Here is a 15,644-nt window from a genome sequence, read left to right on the forward strand (position 1 = left end):
GGAATATTTTGTTTGGAACAGCTATGCCAAAAAAAACTATTTAAAGTAAAAGAAAAGATGGAATTAGGCTTTAAATAGAACAGTTTAAATTGGAACACAAGTACAAATTAAATTATGTGGCATTAAATGTTTATGCCACCTCTCTAAATCTGCAGTGTCTAATTGGTCATCAAGGGCAATATTTGATTAGCTGGTTTTAGAGGGATGTCTGATGGTTTGTTACACAGCTCTGCATTTGCCTAATATATCCAGCAAAGCAGAAGTGTAAATTCCAGCAAGTTTATTTTCCACAGGGATAAATGGTACTGTGTATTAAATATCACCATGACCAATGAAAACCACAGAAGTTTGAACGTGCCCTAATGGTGAAATAAATAGGAAGCAGTTTTATAGCTCTTTCCAAACCCACCCACTGGTTAGACATGTCTTAGTGGGTGCACAGCATGTTCCATTCATGTGCTACCATGCAGACAGAAAGTAGGCCCAACAGTTCAAACAATTCAATAATACTTATTTGAAATTGTTGAAACTTGCATAAACAAACATGTTTTAAGTTCTGAACAGAGTAAAGAAAATCAAAAACTAGGGAAAAAAACCCCTAAGGCTTTGATCTTGCCAGTGTGCAGAGATGTCAGTTTTTCTGCATGCGCTATACAAGGGCACAAAGAAATCACTCGTTCTCTATGTTCAGATTTTTTTTTTTTTCTGCACAGGAATTTGCAATGTGTATAAAACTCATTGGAGCGTGCATGTAAACTTCTATCTCTTTAGGTGAAATCTGCTGGTCAGTTTTTTTGCATGTGTGGTGTGAACGAGGCCTAAATATCCTCTAACAGTTAAAACATTAACAGCAATCATATTAGATGCCTTTTGGTTCCATGTATGACTGTGGACTATGCTTAAAGGAAGGCAGTGGGGTTAATTCAAGAAACAAACTGTTCATGTAATACACTTAACCTGCCAGCCATGCCTATTGCCTTTTAATAAGTTACTGATTCTATGCTAGTGTAGTTATCCACAGCATAGGGACTAATTGACTTGTATTCCAAGATAAGACTAGGGCAGATTAAGTACTCCCTTTTTGAGGTAACACGTAGCAGGCACGGGACAGTTCTAGAGCATCCACTGTGAGTTCTCGGGGGTCTATGGTCCTGAATACAAATTTTTCAGCTTTGCATTGTATCTGCATAGCAGAAGATCCACATTTGGAGTTCCCCACTGAGTGAAGAGTCCACTCCCCTGGAGTCAATCATTAATGGCTGAGAGAATCTGCCTAACAATCTTCCATGCTGTGAATGTGGAAGGCAGACAGGGCAGGAACATAAAGCTCTGCCTAAGACAGAAGGAAATCTGTTTCCTCCTGAGCATCTTGCCTTCTGGTGCCTCCCTGATAGTGTGTATATACGCCACCATCATGGTGGTTTCCAAATTAACCTATACAGGGAAGCCCTTCAGCTGTACTAAACAATGTAGCAGGTCCAAATGTTCCCCAATTCCAAGATGTTGATAGGCAAACAACCTCTCCTGCATTGACCATGCCCCCTGGAATGAGAGATTGTTCAGAACCCCACTCCAGCTCCTCAAGCTAGTATTCATTGTTGGGACTAGGCCAGGACAGAGAGAAACCGGTTTTCCCACTTCCAGTATGCTTAAAGAAATCCACCAATCCAGTGACCGTCTCCATCTAGGGTGTAAATGCATCAGGAGTCCAGCAATTGTGTCCTCTTGTCCCATGTTGAAAGACCTTAAGTTTGAAGGGGCCTTGAATAAAACTAGGGAAAAGGAACTCTCAAAAAAGGCTACTATCTTTCCCAGAACCCTCATGCAAAGACAGATTAAGGGGTCCAGGAGTTCAAAACAACTTACTTTAGATCCCAGAGTAAGACATTTGTCCAGGGGTAGGACAGCTCTTGATTGAACTGTCTAAACTCAGACCTTAATATTCCCACCTCTGGTTTTGGACTAAGGTTGTCTTTTTTTTAAAGTTCAGGACCCATCCAAACCTCTCCATAGTTTGCAAAGTTTGATTCACATTGAGCTTTAGGAGTGGAGCAGAACTCTTCCTCAGAAGCAAGTCATCCAGGTACCTCATCATTGCGAGGAGGGCTTTTCTCCCTCCTCAGAGGGATTTGAACTCCATATCTTATTGTGGAACTGGGGCTTGGGCTTAGAGAAAGGAATGCTTTTTGGAAGCAGAGGGAATGGCTGGTTTTTGTACCACAGGCTTGAAATGTTTGAGCAGCAACAGGTTACTCTTTCCCACAGCTACCTTTTTGGACGTAATCATCCAGAGTAGGTCCAAACAAACCTTCTCCTTAAAAAGGTAAGTGCCAAACCTGCTTCTTACAATGCAGCTCAGCTGATCAACATTTCTGCTAGAAGATCTTGTACATGTGCACCAACAAGATGCCCAAATGAGAAAGTTGGGAGTCCTTTAAGGCATCCATTGAAAAAGTAATGGCATGGGGAAAATCCTTCGGGTCTCTGCCTGACTCTGAATTCCCACTGTCATCCCAGGAGCCCAGAGCATGAGGCTTTGACGCACGCCTATAACTGCAATAGGTTGCAAGACGTCAGTCCAAAGCAGCCTTAAATACTGGGATTTGCCAAGAATACTGTATTCCCCTCCTCTGAAAATTCTGCATCCCCTTCCTCGGCTGGCTTCTCTGTCAACAAGCAGGGGGAGGGGAACATTTCCACTTATGACAAAGATGGTCCAAGCTAACTAGAAATCTGGAGAACTGATGTTGGTGACCGCAATAACAAATGAGAATTCCTCCCTTGACACAAAGGAACTGGGGGAAGATATCCCAGAGATAGTGCAAACACCAGACAGGTGAAGATAATCAGAGCTGCATGGAACTAACTGACCCAGAGAGAATACGTGTGCCGATTTTGGTTACACATAGAAAAAAAAAAAAAAGGCAGAGGAAGTGCTCTACCTCCCAAAGGCACCAAAAGCCTCCTGGACTGCCCCTAGACACATCTACTGCCTTGTAGCGCATGGGCTTGCCAGGGAGGAATAAAGAGGGGCACCCATAACAATAAAGAAAAGAGCCCAAAGCATGTAGCGAAGGCCTGGTTCACACCAATGCAGTGTGTGGTTTGCCTGTTTTGCAGTGCGTTTTGCCACATGCATTTTTACCACATTTTGCTTTCTTTGTTAAAGGGGAAATGTTTTTGTTGAGCAGAATAAAAACGCAAAATCAGACGAAAACGCACTACATGCATTTCAGCAACATCTCCATTGAACTCTATTGTAGCCAAAATGCTGCTTTTTGTGTTTTAAAAAAGTTCTTCACCCTTTCCAAAAACACAGAAGCTCAAAAAAGCATAAATGTGAACATGTCCCATAGGGAATCATGTTATGAATGGACTGTAGGGAGGGGGCACTGACACTACATGCTGTAGAGGGGAGGGGGGTTCCCTCTGTATCAAGTATGGGGGTCCAGTAGCATTCCTCTTATGGACAATAATGGATATGAAGATACCCTGAATCCTGGGATGTACAATAAAGAAATAAAAACTTTCAATGCTTATTCACGATACTTTAACTCCTTTGTGAACCAGTAACAAACACATGCTGTGTCCATGAAGGGGGCTTTATACCTGGGCGCCACACATATGTGTTTGTGTTTGCACTGGGAGCGTGCTTAATAGCATGATCCCAGCACAGAGACTGGGCTCTCACCAAGCATTTTGGGTCCCTTACTAACGATCGGAAACCAAAAGTCCTGGTTCCCGATCGCTGTGATCAGTAATTGTGCAGCCCACCCCTGGGTTTTTTTGTTCTTTTCTCTGGAGAGAAAGCTACACTGTATATTTCTCTCCTTACCAGAGGAGAAAATGTGAACAAACAAAAGTGTGTGTAGGGGATAGATAGATCAAGGTTTGATCTAGGTCAGTGTCAGGGTTAATGTTAAGGTCAAAGGTCAATTTTTAAAATCAGTATCAGTTTCATTGGGGTTTATTTACTAAAGCTGTACAGTGCAAAATCAGGTTCACTTCTGCATAGTAGCTAATCAGCTTCTAATCTCAGCTTGTTCAATTACAATTGGTAATAAAACCTGGAAGCTGATTGGTTTGCACGCAGGAGTGAGCCTGATTTTGCACTCTCCAGCTTTCATAAATAAACCCCATTGTGCTTTAGGTAGGATAACAGAAGCAAAATGCGCACTGTTGTTCCTGAGCTCTACTATGGGTACATACAACAAATAATATACACATATTTGGTATCGCTGTGATCGTCAGGAGCAGGGAAATTTATTTTGGGTTATTCTTTGGTGGTAAGTTACAGTAATGCCATGAAATATACAGCTAAATTAAAATTATTTTACTGTTTTTGGCCAGTTGTCCTTCCATAATAAAAAAAAAATCAAGAAATATCCATTACCATTTACCGCAAAGTGAAAGCCCAATTTGTCGTAAAAAAAGCCAATCTCTACCTGGATTACACAAAGTAGTTGCAAAGACATGTACAGTTTTACTAACACATGTCAAAGTTGCAAAATTAGGTCTGTACGTTAAGGTTTGCTTTAACCTGGTCATGAAGGGGTTAAACATATATCCATGTTTTTGTATTTTCCATATGGATATCATACATTTAAAATAACAGTCCCCTCCTTGGGAAGACCCTATAATCACCAGCCCCTTATTCGGTACATAATGTACCATGGACAGCACAGTGGCTAAATGGTTAGCACTTCCGCCTGGCAGCACTATGGTCATTGGTTTGAATCCCAACCATGGTACCACCTGCCTGGAGTTTCCATGTTCTCCCTGTGCCTGCGTGGGTTTCCTCTGGTTACTCTGATTTCCTCTCACACTTCAAAGACATGCTGGTAGGTTAATTGGATCCTGTCTAAATTGGCCCTATGTATGAATGTGAGTTAGGGACCTTGGATTGTATTCTCCTTAAGGTTTAGGGGGACTTACATTTGTGGCACTATAGAAGTACCTATAATACATAAATATTCCAGAGGTCTGCTTGGCATCAACAGAGGTCTCCTTTCTGAATGCATTTCACATTTCAAGCTCCATCGGGAGAACAAGGCGAGGAACACTATTGGTATATATGCTGTCTGTTCAGACCACCAACTACACTAATGGTTTGGAATTCCCCACAAAATCCCATGCAGGAGGGGGGAAAGAATGAACCCTCTGGATAACCTGGTGCAGGCTCCACTTGGCATGCATGCAAGTATCAGACCCTATCAATTATAGTCCCTCATTTATGTCATTATATGTGATCTGAGGAGCAATCCTGTTTACATTTTCCTCAACAATATTGAAGTAGAACCAAAGGCAAAACTTTTTTTCATTTTGGATAGAGTAACAGAGGGTTATAACGCTTGACAGGTATTTTACCATCTGTGTTGCATTGGGGAGATTTCCCTTTACTTCCTGTCCCACAGCCAAAACAGGAAGTGAGAGGAAATCTCTCTCAAGTGGCAGAATCTATGATAGTTACCAGAAATAGTGTCCTGATTGAAAGATTTCATCTCTAATTCTGCTCTGGAGACAACCTAAAATGTGGGATTTTCTTTTCCTTTCCCTTTTGGTGATAACACTTGCCTGGAGTTTGCATGTTCCCCCTGTGCATGTGTGGGTTTCCTCGGGGTACTCCGGTTTCCTCCCACACTCCAAAGACATACTGGTAGGTGAATTGGCTTCTGTCTAAATTGGCCCCAGTATGTGTATGTATGAATGTGAGTTAGGGACCTTAGATTGCATGCTCCTTCACATTAGATGCAGTCCAGTGCGTTTTTTCTGCATCAAAAATGCATGCACAGAGTTTCCATGTATTCTAATGGCCCTAGTTCACACCAGTGCAGTCCGTTCCAGTGCAGAAAAAAAAAGTAGAACATGCTGTATTTTTTCTGCACAGAACTGTGCTGGAACATAGCAAACTGCATCAAAACTGCAGCGGAACGCAGTGTGGTGTGAACTGTAAGCAAAAATATGTATGCGGAGTGCGTTTTTGTGGTGTGAGCTGGCCCTGAGGGTTAGGGACTGATGTGAATGTACAATAAAGATGTTATGCAGCGCTATATATGTACCTGTAATAAATAACGGTAAACATGACAAATAGAGAGGGTGAATCTTCCTAATGCCCCTTTCACGTTTTCCGTTTTGGGTTCCGTTTTTTGCATCCGTTCAGTCACGAGTTTTCCAAGAAAAAACAGATCAGTACACATCAATTTTTCATCAGTTTTCATGTTTTTCATCTATTTACATCAGTTTTATGTCTGTTTACATCCATTTTTCATCCGCTGACATCTGTTTTTGTCTGTTTACATCTGTTTGTCATCCGTTTATGTCTGTTTACATCCATTTTTCATCCACTGACATGTTTTGTCCGTTTACATTTTTTTTTGTCTGTATACACCCGGTTTTCATCCATTTACATCTGTTTTGTCCATTTACATCCGGTTTTCATCCGTTTACATCTGTTTTTCGTCCATTGTTTTTTTTTAACCGAAGAAAAACAGTTTTCCTCCGTTCAAAAAAATGGATGTCTACCGATGTGAACATTAACAGATGTAAGCAGATGATCATCCGTTTACATCCGCTAGTCCACAGAAATACATGGGTGTCCATTTTTCACCTGTAAAGGGACAGATGAAAAACGGACATACGTGTGAAAGGGACCCAAGGGGAGCACAGACAGCAATAAAAACCAGACAGGGGTTCTAATCCCTCTTCACCCTATCTAAAACAATGAATAAAAAGGTTTGCCTTAGTTCCACTTCAAGAGTACACTTCCCAGAGACATGCTCTACACGAATGTGGCACACATGTCTGCGCACGCGCACTAGTTTAGATGCCGTAGCTTCTCTTCCGCCCGGAGTTGGGCGGCTTTGCTCGCTGCACGGAGGAATAAGTTAGTAGGCGTGGTTTCGAGATAGCATGGCGCTGGGTGAGAAGCAAGCGGCTCACCGACCGGGGGCCTTCAAACAGCAGAATAAGGCACACAAAAGTGGAAGACACCGCGGACGGGGAGCGCAGGACGACAATAAAGGTGAGGGTGGAGGAGAAGGGGGAGGGCACAGCCGGCTGTGTGCCACGTGCTCACCACACGTGTCTCCGCTGTACTGCATGACTTGTCATCAGAGTGCGAGGAGACCAGGGCCCATAGGAGTCTGCATTCCACCGGAGACCCCCGTATACAAGGACAATGTTCTCACCGTGTGTGTTCCCAGTGTAAATTCTTCTCACACTTCCTGTCTCGGTGACACAGGGACAGGAAGTGATGGGAGTACTATCACTGGGGACAGAGACATCCACCCTAGTGCAGAGTGGGTACAAATCTCTGCTAATTGAGGTGAATTCCCTTCTATAATCCCTTCAGTATTTTCCTTCTTGTTCTGGGGACACGTGAATTCTTCTCCCTTTGATTGTTAGAAACTGTAGTCACCAGGACAATAAAAATGTATCTTGGCTCCATATAAAAATGGAAGTTTTGTTTTTACAATCATTTTAACCACTTGGCCTTCAGAGGATTTACACCCCTTTCTGACCAGGCCATTTTTGCGATACAGAGCTGCGTTACTTTAACTGACAATTGCGCGGTCATGCAACAGACATAAATGAAATTTACATCCCTTTTCCCCACAAATAGGGATTTCTTTCAATGGTATTTGATCATCTGCGTTTTTTTAAAAACATTTTTTACACTATAAACAGATGTCAATTTTCAAAACTAAAAATATTTTTGACTTTTTTCTATAAAATATATCCATTAATATTTAGTCTGTAGGAGAGTTATAGAGTTCACGAACTATGGGATATATCTGAAAATCGTCTGAGGGCCAATCTAATTTCTTGAGGCCGATAAATGTCAACAGTACAGAATTTTTAATTTTCCAAAAAATGACAAAAAAAAATTACAACTTCAAAAAACTCACCATTCCTCTTACTAAATACCTCAGACTGTCTACTTTGCAAAAAGGGGTCATTTGGGGGATATGACCCCTTTTTGCAAAGTAGACAGTCTGAGGTATTTAGTAAGAGGAATGGTGACTTTTTTGAAGTTGTAATTTTTTTGGAAAAATGAAGAAATTAAAAAATGTGTTTTCACTTTTTTTTTACATCCTTGAAAAAGGAGACCGGGACCTTTCCGTGAGTATCGGACATGTGTGCTGGGAGCAGGGCGCGCGCTCCTCAGCACGTGTTTTTTTCTTACCTGAACGCAAATGTGCGTCCACTCGGCGTCTAGGCCCAAATGCCGGAAGGCCGCACATTTGTGTGTGAACGGTGTGAAGTGGTTACATTTGTTTTTCTTAATACACTGTGACCAGAGTAATATATTGTTACCATAGTAACTTTGTACTACTTTGGGGAAATGATCAGTATTTTTTTTTTTTTTTTTACACATTATGATTGCTTACAGCAAATAATTTCTTTGCTATAAGCAAGCATTTAACTGAATGAAATCGATTCATTCAGGTTTTTTTGTTGTGATTAGCTGTGATTGCCCACAGCTAATCACATGACACAGATGGGCTGTGATTGGCCCAGTCTGTACAAGTGTCACTAGCTATGATTGTCAGTGATCACAATTGTGTACAATAGATGGCATGAAAGGAAGCGATCCATTGTATACATCTGTCATGTGACCTGCTGTGATTTATCACAGCAGGTCACATGGTACTGGCAACAGGCTGGTACACAGATCTGTCATTGGCTGTGTCTGAGGTACACAGCTGGTGACAGATTTTGCCACAGCATGACCCCGCATGAGTCGCGATCCGGGAAGGACGTCACATGACGCCCACCTGGATCGATGAGAGTCCCGCTTGGCCATCATTCTGCTATTGGCCGGGAACAGGTTAAATCCAAAAGTTAAAATGGTTCTAAAGTCTCAAGGTTTTTTATCTTCATACATTCAACACATGAAGGTAAAAAAAAATAAACCTACTGTGTGTGGCAGCCCAACCAGCCCCCCTAACACTTACCTGAGCCCCCTCTTGATGCAGCGATGTCTACAAGAGGCTCGGTTCTCCAGGGACTCTCACTCCTAATTGGCTGAGGCAGGAGCCATTGGCTCCCACTGCTGTCAATTACAACCAGTCAGCCAATCAGGAAATATAGGGGACGGGGCCGACTCACAGCTGTGTGTGTGAATGGACACACTGAGCAGGGGCTCAAGAGTTTTATTCTTACAAATTGCTACTCTACTTTGGGAACACCGTTGGTAAAGGTTACATTGCGATGCTTCTCAGATATGCCTGCAAATTAGTTTATACAGGCGCACCTCGGTTAACGTAATTTTCAGTTTACGAATGAAAATCCATTTAAAATAATCAAAATACACCCTAAGATGCTCAGTACATTCCCCAATAAAATAAACGTGAAAGTCCATACAGTCTCAACCCTAAGAAAGTCAAATTATTCACCGGTGTCCATAAATAAAGTTATTCACAATTCTGATTCCAAAAAAGGGAAAACTCCAAAATCTTTGCTGTCGAACCCTCCAAGTTGGCTCCAAAGGAAAACGTGAAATTCAAAGTAAGAAAAAACTTAGATCGTGCATTACCTTTATTAAATCAATCCTCAAAATAAAACAAAAATGCACTGTACACTTCAAATAAAACGTGACCACATATGTGATAGTAAACACCATGTAACAACCGTGATCGTGAATCACTCTGAGTTGAAATAATCCAAGTGACAATACGGTGTGCACTTCTACAGTGTAAGGAATAAATACCCTTACCAAATCGCTATAAAAACACCTTTGTGATCCAGCAGGGGATATATCCATAAAGCTCCAAAGACGCCTTCACAGCCTGAGTAATAATCTCATAGATATTATCACAGCCTCATAGATATCATCATGGCCTCAATAGGAGTACTCCATGGTACCCTTAGTACCCTGTAGTACCCTTAGTACCTGTGCTCCACAGATGTATGTATAGATATATGAAAAGGATATGGTGTAATTCCGCTTTAAGACATCACAATATACTTTATTGCTGCTCTTACATGAATCCTAATATAAAACGCCTTATTCCCATGACTCCAAACCTCGGAGCAGCTTCTAGGAGTGTTTGGTGTCATTTTTCCACTTCTCAAGATGGACGTTCCGCTACTTCCGCTACGTCAAGGGTCGTGACGTCGGATGCAAGCAGAGGAACCGGAAGTAGCACTACAGTCCGTCTAGCATGGTTTCCTATGGGACACATTCACATCTATGCTTTTTTGAGCTGCTGCATTTTTTTAAAAGGTCAGGGACTGTTTTAAACGCAAAACATTGAATTTTTTTGGTTCAATAGACTTCAATAGAGATGCTGCAGAAAACGCATGTAGTGCGATTTTGATGTATTTTCACGTTTGCCACTTTTTTGATGCGTTTTGCGTTTCTAATCTGCCCAGCAACTAGTGTGCTAGAAAAACCATTTAAAACATGCAAAATGAATCAAAAATGTGTGTACGCACTGCAAAACGGACAAAATGCAAACTGCATTGGTGTGAATCAGGCCTGAAATGCATTGAAAACCCATCAAAAACACGTGTTGCCTTTTGATGCTTTTTTTTTTTTTTTGTTTTTTTTTTTTTGTTAGTCACATGGCCTATGAAAAACGCACCCTAAACTTGGTAAAATCACACGTTTTCGGCAACTTTTTTCAGCCGCCGATTTTTCAGTGCACATAAAACAATTGCAACAGTCATTTTATTCTCCAGGGCCTCTGGTTTCAGAAAATATATGCTTTTTGGGGGGGTTACAATCATTTCTAGCTAAAAAATACAGATTTCTCTTATGTTCATTGAAGGACACAGCCTGGCAATATTCCTGGCCATAGGGCTATGGTGCCACCTTCTGGAGTAGGCTAAACCCTTCACCTGCTATAGGCACCTATTTTTAGCCTAGTATCAGAGTAAAGGACCTAAGCTCCATGCTGGGAATGTTAGTCCCCTTTTTTACAGGGAAATCTTTTTTTTTTTTTTTTTCCTTCCAGTCTTCTAGATCTTCTAATAATCTGCTGAGCTATGTGACAGGTTGGATAATATAGATCCAGTAGTCACCCCAGTTTGGCCATGAGCACACTCAGCCATTTAACTATGCACTGGGTTGGGTGCGACAGACCAGTGTGGACGATGGGCAGCCATGTGAGTGTTCCCCATGGGGGGGGGGGCACATATGATCAGCTTTGGACTGGTTGCTCAAAATGTCTCCCTGGGCCGCTTTCAGAAAATATATACTGTTGAGGGGGTTTGCAGTAATTTTTGCCTATTAAATGCAGATTTTAACATGTACCAAAAATGTTTAATAATGTACCTGCATACAAGTGGTTAAAAACATTGTAACACATATTGTTACAATGTATTTTTAAACCAAACCTGCAAACTATTCTTGTGGGTCTGGTTTATGCTGAAGCACAGCGACACCTGGAAGTTTCAAACAACTAAGCATCTACATGAGGAAGGAAGCCTTGTGCATATTAGGTACTTGGGTGTTTTTTTGTAATTTTGAGGGTGTACCTAGTATGTCTATGATCTGCAACTGGTTAAAGAAGTGCTGTATTGTAACTTTTTTTTTTTTTTATGTGACTTCTGTCCTATGCAAAAAATAGTTTCTGTACTATTCCACTGGCAGTGCTGATATAAAGGTTGTGTTTATTGGTGTTCCAATCTTTGACATGAACCATTTTTGCTTCCAGGACGTGTCTCTGCAAAAGTACTTAGTAAAAAAATTAAAAGAGATCTTAGCAAACTGGATAGGAGGCATAAAGCCAACCAGATTCGTAGACAGAGGAAAGATTCTGTAAGTACTTTGTCATTTTACTTTTTTTTTTTTTTTACTTTCACAAATTAGTAATTGAATGCTGTTTAAATTAATAATGTTAGATCATTTTGATTACATAGAAAAATTGAGTACTGTTTGTTGTACATTTTTTGTTCACACTAAGGGCTAGTTCACACTTGGGCAAATAAAAAAATGCAGGTAAAAACTCGTATGGAAGCACTTGTGTTTACCTGCATTTCATGGGCGTTTCTGAAACGCGAATTATTTTGAGCAACTTTTTTTTTTTCTGTGAGTTGCAGATCATATTTTGACAGGCGAGTGAATGCAGGTGTTCAGCCCTAAACAGTGTGAAATTGGGCCACTCACCCGCACCTGAATACCTGTCAAATTAGGACCTGCAGCTGTGTTCGTGCAGCCGCTGCATCCCCATAGCATAATAGGCGGCTCCAGCCACACAAACTGCTAATTCACGCTGTATGTGCAACAGATCCTGTGTGAATGAGCCCTTCATTTTTTACTAATTTTTACATTAACATTTTTTTTTACTTTTTTTTTTATTATTGCAATTTTTTTACATTTTTGTTTTCACAATGCTTTTGGGAGAGGCAGTGGATGGTGTCAGTAGTTTTTGTTTTTTATTTTGATAATTTTTTTATAATTCCTTATTTTAATAATGTTTTAACAGTTTACAGATGTGGGTTCAAACACACATTAACACAATGTCGTATAATAGGAAAAAAACATGTCATGAAAATGTCGTCAGTAGTCTAAGCAATACCGAAATAACCTAATTCCAATTAACTATAGAGTACTGAAACTATAGCTGAAAACATAAAATAAAACGTTTACATTGAGCATTGATCACAGTAACGGGGTTGAGGAAAAACATAGACTCTTACGGAAGTCTGATCCCAGATATGGTAGGAAATCAACATATATCAAGTTGTAAGCATAAAAACAATATGGAAGGTGCTTCCAAGAGCAGGGGGGAAGGGTAAATTAAGAAGAAAAACGGGCCGGAGCTCCCCGAAAACAAAGAGAGAAAAGGGAAGGGGGTATCCCTCTTCTGGGTAAGGAGGCTTGGGAGTGGAATCACTGGGTTGTAGCCATCTCCCTGAGGCAAGCATCTGTGTACATGAAATAGTGCCAGGTTCTCCAAGTTTCAGTAAACACTTCCTCCATATTGTGCAGTAAGGTCTCCCATGTCTCTGAGTTCATTGACTTTAGTAAATCATAGAGCTTTCGTTGGCAGGTTAACATCTCTCCAGCGGAGAGGAATGCATGCTTTAGCAGCATTCAAGAGTTGTATGGTGAGGGAGTGCTTGTATTTTTTAGTGGGTCTTTCTGTCAGGTGCAACAGGCAGGCTGCAGGGTCATCGCTTAGGTCAACATTTGTGAGTTGCTTAATGACGCCTCGCGCTGCTTGCCAGAAGGGCTGAATTTGTGGGCACTGCCAGAAGACATGGACCATGGATCCCTCACCCACCCCACAGTGCTAGCAGGAGCCAGATATCTGATGGGAAATGTGATGGAGTATGATGGGGACCTTATACCACCTGGTGAGTATTTTGTAGCTGGTTTCCTGAACCTTTGAGGCAATAGAGGATTTGTGGGAGAAATAGAGAATTTTCTCCCTTTGCTGCGTTGTGAGCTGTAGGTCTAGGTCTGCCTCCCATTTGGCCAGAAAAGATGGGACATAGTTATCTCCCCGGGTGGATCAGGGACGCATATGTCTTTGAGAGTGAGAGAGCAGTGGCGGAGAAAAAAACGCAACTGAAGTCCTCCCCAAAAGTCCCCAGGGAGGGCAGCGAGTCAAGAAAGGTCCATGGAAATTAGTGCACCCACCGAAGTCAGAAAATCAGTCAGATGGGTGCTGCTGGGGGCTTTAAAGCGAAGAAAGGGGATGGCAAAGACCAGGGCCAAACTCTTGGTTATCCAAAATGGGAATAATAGGGGAGGGCTGTGGAGAGACCAGGGAACGGAGTCTGTAGAAAAACGTTGGTGGGGAGGCATATCGGAAGGACTTGTATAAGATAGAGGACTCTGGGGAGTAACGTCATCCTAAGTGCGGTGCATCGACAAAACCACGTCAGTGTTAACGAGTGCCAATGTAAGAGATCTTCCTTAAGTTTAAGAAGAAGTGGTTCAAAGTTTGCTCCATACAATTTAGAGGGGTCAGGGGTGATGTTCGTGCCCAGGTACCTAATGGCTTCTGCAGCCCATCTGAAGGGAAAGGATGGTTTAAGGCCCTGGATAGTAGTCTGTAGGGATGCTATGGGCAGAAGATTTCGACCTTGAAGTTGAGCAGAGAGCCGTACGTCCGTAATGCCTGTAAAATATTGGGCAAAGATGTAAGTGGATTCGTGACAAAGAATATCAGGTCGTCCGTGAAAGCTGCAACTTTGTAGAATCCCGAGGGTTTACAAAAACCATTTATATTAGGATCTGAGCGGATTGTGCACAGGAAGGGTTCCAGTGTTAAGATACAGATAAGAGGAGAAAGGGGGGCACCCCTGACGCATCCCATTCGAAAGAAGTCGGATCGCGGTGCTGCACGCTCTCAGGGAGCGCGCACAGTCCAAAATGGCAGGCGCCGTTTATGAACGGCAACCCGCCCCTGCACTGCCCCTGTCCGGCTGTTTATATACATGGGCCAGACGGGAAGTGGTTAATAAGAAAACGAAGTGGGAACAGGAGTTTTCTAATGGTACAGTGTACCAAATTCCTGTACTGAGCACGGTACTGCACTGTAGGGGAAATACTGTAATGGGGGGTGGTGAAGTGAGACTCAGATTAGACAATCAGAGATGTGAGACCAGAGAACAGAGACCGCAATATATTTAAGCATACCGCTGCTATCAGCATTCCCCATTAACATTATTTAATTTTTTTGTTTATTTTTCACAGTTTTATGGGGTTTTTTTTTTTTTTTTTTTTTTTTTTTACATTTTATTTTTTTTATTTGTTGCATTTTTTTACAATACTTTTGGGGGAAGCAGTGGATGGTGTTCATTTTTATTTTTATCGTTTTATTTTTCACAATTTTATTATTTTTTTACATTTAAAATTGTTACTTTTTAAAATATTTCTTGCAATTCTATAAATTCTTTAAATTTTTTATTACAATGCTTTTGGGGGAAGCAGTGGATGGTGTTAGAAGTTTTTTTTTATTTATATATATTTTTTTTACATTTTTTAAGAGCCCTGTTGAGGGTCTTTAGTGAGCTATCAGGTGTCTAAACAGACCCATGAAGTCTCACTTTTGAGACAGAGAAAAGGACTGAGGATACGTTCTCCAGTCTTTCTCTGTAACCCCAGCTGCACTGCAGATGAACAGGAGACAGAGGCTTCTGTTCATTCATAAACTGAAACATAGACACAGTTTACTTTGCTTCAGTTATTGATGGACAAAGTAAGTGATCGACACACCACAAAACTTGTCCTGCAAATGTAACTGTTTGTTATACGTTTTTATATTTGCACTGACTACTTCATTGTTTTGTTGCAAGTGCACTAGTATGGCTACAATCACCCTAATAATATATAATAATGTCCTTGCTATAGATGCTGACTATTTGCCTCCCTCAAGAAGCCACACTGGAAAACTACTAGGACATTGCTAAGAGACGACTAGCTTTTACTGTTCACGTTCTCCATGACAGGAGTGCACTCTCAAACACTGAGCTCAGAACTATTGCATCAGGGGGGAGAGAGCGAGTGAGGTGATCTGTGATGGTGGTGGTGAACATTACCAGCTAGGCTTCTCTTAGCAATGCTGTTTTCCAGTCAGCCTTCTTGAGTTACGTAAATGGCCTACACCTATAGCAGGGGCATTATTCAAAGCTGGTCAAAGCTGCACAGCTTATTATCCCTTCTCTGCATAATCTATTTTTTG

General features: G+C 41.4%; 1 protein-coding gene across 1 annotated transcript in view; it reads left to right on the top strand.

The window, feature by feature from the left end:
- The first annotated feature begins 6,878 nt into the window (after nt 1–6,878).
- Nucleotides 6,879–15,644, top strand: part of TSR1 (TSR1 ribosome maturation factor) — a 31,613-nt gene continuing 22,847 nt past the window's right edge. The window contains exons 1-2 of the mRNA XM_089657583.1: nt 6,879–7,021; nt 11,664–11,767. Coding sequence (XP_089513709.1) covers nt 6,910–7,021; nt 11,664–11,767 — 216 coding nt within the window. The 5' untranslated portion in view covers nt 6,879–6,909. The remainder of the gene's footprint in view (nt 7,022–11,663; nt 11,768–15,644) is intronic.

This window comes from Staurois parvus, unplaced genomic scaffold (genome assembly GCF_062004578.1).
Source record: "Staurois parvus isolate SC_StPar_1 unplaced genomic scaffold, SC_StPar_1.0 ptg000029l, whole genome shotgun sequence".
In the NCBI taxonomy this organism is placed as follows: domain Eukaryota; kingdom Metazoa; phylum Chordata; class Amphibia; order Anura; family Ranidae; genus Staurois; species Staurois parvus.